At 23.2% G+C, this 9,483-nt stretch overlaps 1 protein-coding gene across 1 annotated transcript; it reads left to right on the forward strand.

Moving 5' to 3' along the window:
• Nucleotides 1-942: 942 nt before the first annotated feature.
• On the forward strand, nt 943-6,025 carry Phum_PHUM056730 (popeye domain containing protein, putative; the record flags this gene model as incomplete). Its single annotated transcript, XM_002423367.1, has 6 exons — nt 943-947; nt 1,469-1,577; nt 3,824-3,935; nt 4,562-4,780; nt 4,915-5,132; nt 5,882-6,025. 6 exons carry the CDS (start codon nt 943-945, stop codon nt 6,023-6,025), a joined length of 807 nt encoding a protein of 268 aa, XP_002423412.1.
• Between the last annotated feature and the right edge of the window lie 3,458 nt (nt 6,026-9,483).

Here is a 9,483-nt window from a genome sequence, read left to right on the forward strand (position 1 = left end):
AACTTCAAATAGGCGACACTTATGCCGTCGAAGACGTCACTCCAGCCGATGAAAAATTATCAATTCTTTTACGTGGAAAGTAAGTTATCAAAATATTATTATTATTATTATTATTATTTTTATATAAGTGAGGGATTGGCCGTATGAAAAATCCGGTTAAAAATTACCCTTTTTAATTACGTAATTTAATTAATATAAATATTTCTAAATATTTCGTCAACGAGAGAGAGACAACTTAATTAAATTTTTTAACGGATTTTTTTTATTTTTTATAAACAAACCGTAATGATCTAATTAACCATTATTATTATTATTATTTCAATTAAAATAAATATATATATTTAATCACGAAAACAAACAATATATATATATGAAATAATTTATAATTAAATATTTTTTTTATTGTTTATTGTTTAAAGAAACGGTTCATTATTATTAAATTTTTTTTTTTATCGAAACGAATTTTATTTGTTCGATTGTTTAAATAAAATTTAAATTCCGATATTATTATTATTATTATTATTATTATTATTATTATTATTATTATTATTATCATTATTATTATTATTATTATTATTATTATTATTATTATTATTAATTTAAAATTAAATAAATGAGTTTAGAATAACAAAAGAATTGTTTTATTTATTAAATAAAATAATAATTATAAACATTAGGGAGGAAAAAATATTTAAACAAGGACGTTCGTTTTATTCGTCTGTTTAAAAACTTTTGAAAAATAAATAAATAAATAAATGTCTTCTGCTAGTAGACCGTTTAATTTTAAATAACGAGAAAAAAAAATTTTTTTTAACGTTTTTTTTAACCGGAAATTAAACCTACTTTTAAAAAAAATTTTCCCTTTTAGTTTTTTTTTAAAAAAATTTTCTATTGGTTTAAATAAAAATAATTTATTAAAAATTTTTTTTTCAACCGGATGTTATGGAGTTACTTTATTTTTTCCAACGTGAAAAATCAATAATAATAATAGTGATAATAATAATAATGTGAAAACACTTTCGAATTACTTCTATTTAACCGTAAAGGGAAAAATCAAACGTTGTAGTTTTTTTTGCTTTTGGATAAAAATTACCCGGATTCATTTCCTTTTTTTTTTTACAAAAATATTTCAGTAGTTATTATTATTATTATTATTATTATTATTATTATTATTATCATCATCATTATTATTATTATTATTATTATTATTATTATTATTATTAGTATTATTAGTATTATTATTAATATGCTGCATTCTTTTTCGATACAAACAAGTTTTTTACTGGATAATTCGATCTCGGCAACCATTTATAAATTCCCTTTAAAAAAAAAAGAGAAAGGTTTCCATTTATAATAATGATAACTACTTTATAAAGTAGTCAATCGAAAAAAAAAACCTTCTGCTTCCCACTTAATAATAAAACAAAAAGAAAAATGATGATGATAATAATATTAGTATTATTTACAGGTTAAAGGTTACTTGCGACGATGCTCATCTTCATTACATTCATCCATATCAATTTATTGATTCTCCAGAATGGGAAGCTTTCCACGAATGGAGTGCGGATTTATTTCAGGTATTTTCTCTCTCTCCCCCATCTCCCCATTTCCGTCCCCCCTCCCCACTTATCAAATTTCATTTGATTTTCATTTGAAAATTCCGATTTAAAAATTAATTCGGGGAATTTAATAAATTTTTTTTTACATTTTCCTATCGTTTCGCGACGTTCCTTTCACTCTTTCAATCACATAAAACGTGATACCGGAGGGAGGTTAATTAATTAATAATAATAATAATAATGATAAATCTAACGGTGGTAATATTTTTAAATAATAATAATAATAATAACAATACATCATTCGAAACGCAGCGAAGGATTTCTTGTTTTTTTTTTTTTTTTTTGCTTATTTAAATCAAGGCTGGGCAGTTTGATAAATTTTTTTTTTCACCATTTTTTTTTTTACTTTTATATAGATTTAAATCCAAAAAAAAAAACATAATAAGTTAATAAAACCGCTAAATAATATATATTTTTATTCGGTTATGTTGGTAAATTTCAGGTACGAATGATTTTAATCTTGTTTTTTTTTTTTTGTATTATTATCAAAACCAAGGTTTTCCCTCGAAAACAAATTTATAAAATTGATGGATTCCACCAACACGTGAAAAACGTGACTTAAACTAAATTTTAAGTAAAAAAAAAAAAATTAAAAACTTAATTATTTCAATGTTTAATTTTAAAAAATAAAAACATTAAATTTATTATGTTTTCGAGTCATTTAAATAATCATTAAAACCGCATTTGTTGTTGCGTTTTTTCCCCCCTCGCTCCCCCCCTTTCGGGTGCGATTTATACAACAAACAAAACATTCATCATCATCATCATCATCGCGTTAAAAAAAAAAAAAAATAATATTAATAAGAAACTCATTGCCGCAAAACTTTATCCTTCTACAAATTATTATTATTATTATTATTATTATTATTATTAATTTAATGACTGTTTAGTTGGGTTATTTTTATTTATTTAAAAAAAAAAAAAAACTCCATTACGGGTGGGGTGTGTGCCATTAACTCGTTTCCTTTATCATTTCCGGTTTTTTTTTAATTAAAAATGGTTAAAAAGGTTATACAAGAAAAAAAAAATTTTTTTTTTTTTTGGCGGTAATTCATTTTTAAAAAATAATGAAAAAAAAAACGGTCATTTGTTAACGGTAAAAATTATTTAAAAAATGACGTCATTAAAAGTTTTTACAACGATATTTCCGCCATATTGCCATTATTTATAACAATTAAAAAAAAAAAATATCACATAATTCGAAATAAATAATTTTTTTTTTTTTTAATAATAATAATAATAATAATAATAATTTAAATAACATCCTGAATTACATAAAAGAATGATTGATTGATTGATTGATGAAATTTTTTTTTTTTAAATCAATAACATTTCGAAATTTTTTTTTCAAAAAAAAAAAAAAAAAATTAATTAAAAAAAAATTTTCTGCATGTTTAAAAAAATACAAAACATGACAACATAAATATGTTTTTTTAGAAAAAAAAAACATAAAAACACATTATGTCATAAAACGTAAATTTCAAAATTTTTTTTTTTTTTTTTATCTTTGATGTTTGTTGTTGTTTGTTTGCAAAAAAAATTAAAACGAGGTTAAACGTGCGGATATGTAACGAGTATATTATAGGATGTCGGTAATTACTAACTTTAATAATATTTATATATTTATTTATTTATTTTTTTAACTTATTAATCCGCCATATTGGTTTTTTTTTTTTTTTAAATCGTTAATCAAAACGTCTAATATTTTTAAATTAACTTACTGCAATTGTCTTAACAACAATTTCATGACGTAATCAAAGGTAATTTATTAAATAATAAAAAAAATTTCTTTTTTTTTTTTTTTAATTTGACATATATTTGTTTATAATTAGGTGAATAATTGACCTACAGACAATCGACGACAACGACAACAACAACAACAAACAAGGAAACTTAAATTTACCTTTTTTTTTTAACTTGTTATTCCAGTTTAATTTTTTTTTTTCTTATTCATTCTCACGAAAGTTCACGAACATAAAATTATTTTTATTAAACTTTCCCATACTCGTGCCCTTCATTTTTTTTTTTTTTTTATCAAAAACGTTTTTCTTTTTTTTTTTTTTTATTAAAACCAGTTTAAACCTTTAGGGACATTCGGTGACTATTAAAAAAAAAAAAAAAGGTGGAGTCGCGTTTAACAAAAAAAAAATATTGCAAATTTTTTTTTTTTTATTGATTAATAATAATAATATTAAATGTTTCAGGTTACGATCGAAGCAGAAGAAGAATGTTTATACCTTTGCTGGCCTAGACTTAAATTGGAAAGAGTTTTAAGGCACAGAACACTTTTACGACAAGTTTTTGAAAGTATGATAGGTGAGAAAATTATTATTATTATTATTATTATAATAAAACGATAGAAATTTATTAAAACCACGTGATTAAAAATAAAAACAAAAATTTGATGATTAATAATAACAATAAAATAACATTTCTCGTTAGGGGTTTTTCCTCTACAAAAAATTCAACAATATGGCGGCGACAATTTTATTTATTTAAAAAAATATAAATTGGAAAAGCCCCCCCTTCCCCCTTTCCCCTCGGTAATTTTTCAAAAAAACAACTGAATAAAATAATTAATTTAAAATAAATAATCTTTAATTGAAGAGAAGAAAACAAAAAAAAATGCGTCTCTATGCGAACAACAACAACAACAATTCAATTGTTTATATAAATATTATTATTATTATTATTAAGGTAAAAAATATGCAATAACCTTGTCCTTCATTTTGATAATACAACCGAATCAAAAATAACCACGAGATGATGATGATGATGATGGTTGCCAGAAAAAAAAAAAAAATTATTTCCTTAATAGTATCATGTATTTTGTTAACCAAGAGTTTGTCGACGTCATGAATTTAAATAATTTTTAAAACAATTAAGAAATTTAATTTTGCACCACGTGATTTAAATAAATTTTTTTTGTTTGTTTTAAACAGGTAAAGACATAACACAAAAATTATACGCTTTAAATGAACATTTAGGAGGTTTAAGATTGTCAAAAACGGAAAAATTTAACGAAGCCTGTAAAAAAAATTTAATAAGAAGTTTGAGCTTCGATGCTGTTAATACTGGACGTAACGGAAACGTTAGAAGCGAATTTTGGAAAATTAAAAACGATGAATGTCATCAATACGTCGACGAAAATTGCAGAACAAGTTTGTATTATCTTGGGTGTGTGTGTGCGTGTAACGGGGGGGGGGAATTTTTCTTTCGTTTTCATTGAGAGAATGCCAAAAATGATATTAAAACTTCATTTGAATTTTTAATTTTTATATTAAATTCATGACAGCTCCTTCACCTACTGTTAAAAGTAGACACGCTCATTTGTACATGCCTATTGTCGCAAGTCAGTTTCCAAAAGAGTATCCGTTTGTCGAACAACGAAACGTTATACAAAATACAAACACGTTGAAACAAAATTCTACTTCCGGTGGAAAATATAATCAATTTGTTTCGGAATCTGGACAATTTTGTATACCGCCGGCTCCAGCGGCTCCTGTTGCTTTGGTTCCGGTAATTTTTTTTTTTTTTTAAATATTTAACAGATAATTAAATTCTGTCCCTAATTACCACAAAAATTATTACGTAATAAATTTTTTTTTCTAAAAATGTGTTACTGGAATGAACGTCGAAAATAGAAAAAAAAAATCAATAAAAAAGAGGACAACAAATAATTAACAAAATGTTTTTTTTTTTTTTTTTAAATACTAATTACCAAAAATTTTAGTTTCTTTTCTTTTTTTTTCCAAATAAAAAATCAAATAAAATTTCAATTAGGTTAATTATTATTATTATTTTTAATGACGACGCTTGTTTTTAACTCTCTCTTTATCTCTAAAAAAAACATAAATAAATATAATATTTATAAATTTTACGATATTTAAATAATATTGTCATAGAGTAAATAATTCCAGTTTGTTTTTTCTAATTTTCTGGAATGTTTATAAATCGACCATTATGCTCTTTATCTTCTACTATTATTATTATTATCATTATAATTACGAGTTGAATTTATTCAAATGAATATATTACGGGTGACATTTAAGGTTAAAAACCTCCATTTTATAACTTTCTTTACATTGAATAATTGTAATAAAAATTTAAATTTTGAATATGTATCATTTATCCCTAAAAATTATACCGAAAGGTTCGTTCGTTCATTTCCTTTTTGCGTCGTCTTTTGCATTAAATTATTAATAAAAAAAAAAAAATTTTTTTTCGGTTTAATTAATGTCGTTAATTTATATTTATTTTAGGTCATCATGCCTGTTTTAGCACCGCAAATACAATCGTCAATTCCATCAATTCAACCTTTTACACCTTTCAAAAGAACAAAATCGACAAATATAAAAAAAATATTCAACAAAGAAAAAGAAGTTAAATTTGAAACTCCCGTCTGACAGTAAATTTATCATTATTGAGTGACCGATGATTATGATTATGATGATGATGATGATGATGATGACGTCATCGTTTTTAAATATCCGGTCGCTCGTTTCGCGGAGGAAACGAAAAAAAAAAAAATGGAACAATTTATTCATTTGCCTTCCTTTTCCCATCGTCTTATTCGAATCTCTAATAATAATTTTATAATGATCGGTTGTTGTTTGTCCCCCTTCCTCCCCTCTGTTCCACACCCCTCCCCCTACAACAACAATCCGGAATAAAATAAAATAAAAAATTATCGTCGTTATCATAAAAAAATATTTTGTTTGTATCAATATTATAAAATTCTAAGAACTAATTTTTTTTTTTTTTAGTATTTGTACGTGTTTAGGTACTTAAATGTTAGTAAATCATCATCATTATCATCATCATCACTATCACGAGTTTAAAGAGTAGTAATTTAATTAGAAAAAAAAAAATTTATTCATTCATTCCTTCATTCATTCATTCAAAATTATTTTTATCAATTTAAAATCGTTAAAATCATTCACACAACTATTCATCTCTCATATCATTATCATTATTATCATTATTATTATTATTATTATCATTATTATTATTATTATTTAACAATGTTGTTGCTTTTCTATTTAAAAAAAAAAAATTATGAGAAAATAATTAATTATTTTTTGTAATGAACGTATAAAAAAAAAAAAATTAACTAAAATGTTTGTTTGTCTGTTTGTTGTGTTGTTTTGTGTGTTTGTTTCTTTGTAGAAAAAACAAACATAATTCATCAAACGTAAATAATACATGAGAAATTTTTATTCGAATGATAAGAACAAAAAAAAACAAAAACAGAAAATCATCGAAAGAAAATTTTTTAACCTTTATTATAAATAATAATAATAATAATAAAATGTGTGAACATATATTTTTTATGTTAATTATACGTGTTGTGTAATTGTTTGTTGTGTTTATAAAAAAAAAAAAGTTTTTATTAAACAGAGAGAGAGAGAGAGAGAGAAAATTATGTACGTTAATAATTATTATTTAATTGTTTTTTCCTCATCATAAACCTTAAATTTTCCTTTTAAGAAAATGGACGACGCTAAAATTTTTCATCATTTAAATAATTTTTTATTTATTTATTTATTAATCCCATTCGACCGACCGACCGACCGACTCATCGACGACTACATAATTAATAATAATTAAATAAATTATAAAATTATTAAAATTCGTTTCCATAAAAAAAAAAAAAAAAAAATTAAATAATTTGTTTTAAATCACTAGCGACTTTGAAAAAAAAAAAGTCGTTTATGTTACTCATCCCACTATTATTATTATTATTATTATTATTATTATTATTATTATTATTATTATTATTATTATTAATTACGTACGTAAATAAATAAAAATTTATTTTTTTTCCTGGTTTTTGTCGATTGTAAATATTAATAATAATAATAATAATAATAATAGAAAAACACGTGAGTAATAAATAAATAAAAAAGGAAAACGTTTTTTTTTTTTTTTTAAATTCGTGTTATTTTAATTTATTATTATTATTATTATTATTATTATTATTATCACTACTACTACTACTACTGACGTCATTAATGGATGACATGTGAAAAAAGAATAAAAAATCATATAATAATAAAAACGGGATAAAGAAAAAAAAATGATAAGTTGATAATTGATTAGGGATGTTGTTGTTGTATTCAATGTCGTCCTTTTTTTTTTTTTATTATTTCGATCAATCGATTGATCGATTCTCTATCGAACATCTTCGAGTTTTTAATGATCAAATCGAAGGCCCCCCAAAAAAAAAAAAAAATTATGTTTTTCTCTTCCCCAAATGATTATTTATTATTATTTTCAATGCCAACGTTAAAATTGACAAAAAAAAAAAAACGTGAACAACGCATTGTTGTTGTTGTTGTTTCGTTCTCAACATTAATTATAAAATAAATAAATGATATTAAATAATAATAATAATGAGTTTTTAATAATATTAAAAAAAAAATTTTTTTTTTTTTTTTTTTTGTTTAGTCACTTACATCCTAGTGAATAAGCAAAAAAAAAGGAATTTCCACCATTTTGAGATGACTAAAAAAATAAAAATAAAAAAACTTATTGATGACCAATTAATAATACTTACTGGAAAAAATTGATTATCATAAGAAGGTGATGATAATAATAATAATAGTCAATGGAAAAGGATTCCTTTGAATAAATGAATGAATACAAAGAAAATTTTTTTTAATGGAGAAAAGCTTTATAAGAGTTTTTTCTCTTCTTCTACCTACCCCCCTTTTTTTAAAACGCAGCAAGAGAAACAATAGGAAACCTTGGGGGGAGGGAGGGAAAAAGGGATGAATGAAAATCTTTGGAAAAAAAAAATCCATTTGTTTATTTAAACAATGACAAAGCTACCACATAAAAATAGCTTGATGATGATAATAATAATGAAGTAAAAGAATTAATAACATTTGAAAAATTTTTTTTTTTTGTTATTTAACAATAAATATTTAATTTAATAAATTAATATTATTATTATTATTATTATTATTATTTAATTAGTTACTCGATAGTTTTCTCAGGTGTGCGTGTGTGTGTGCGTGTGTACTATTATTATAAATATTTTAAATTAAAAGTAAACCTTAGAGAGAAAAATACTAGAAATTTTTTTATCGATCGAATCAAGTTATAGACTTTTTTTTTATTAGTAAGAATTCGATTAATGTCGTGTCAATAGAATGATTTAATTAAAATTTCAAATCATAGTTAGTTAATTATTGATTTCAAATAAATTATTTGGCCACGTTTAAAAAAAATAAATAAGTAAATAAATAATTTTTTTTAAATATGATGTTGGCGGGGAAACGACGGCCGTGATGGAAAAATTTCAGTTAGTCTTATCAAACTTTAGTAAAAATAATATTAATAATAATAACGAAATTTTAAAAAGTTACGGTTAAAACCAATCAATCAATCAATCAATCAATACAAGAACACATGTTTGAGATGAACCCCCAAAAACCTTATCAGACAAATGATTTTTATAATAACAAAACCTTTTCGACTAATTTTCTCGCTAAATTTCTCACATATTATTTTAATGTAAAAATTAAACTTAACCTTTCACCTTTGAAATCACACGTACGCGCACGTATGCACTCATTCGTACGCATGAATTCACTCACGCACAAACACGTGTGCGAAATTTTTGGTTTGTTTTACATATTTACTAAATAAAAAAAAAAATTGTTTGAGAAGCGTTGAGAAGCGGAAAATTTTTTTATACGTTGCGTACATCATACGAATTAAGTAAACCTTTTCACGATGAAACTCAACTGGAAAAATAAAACGTCTGGAATTTTTTTGTCTGGAGAAAACAAAAAAACTACTCGACGGTGTTTTACGGTTATCATCTTCTCCAGTTCGTAGGATTATAATTAATAAT

This window comes from Pediculus humanus, genomic scaffold (assembly GCF_000006295.1).
Source record: "Pediculus humanus corporis 1103172107404 genomic scaffold, whole genome shotgun sequence".
Taxonomy (NCBI): Eukaryota; Metazoa; Arthropoda; class Insecta; order Psocodea; family Pediculidae; genus Pediculus; species Pediculus humanus.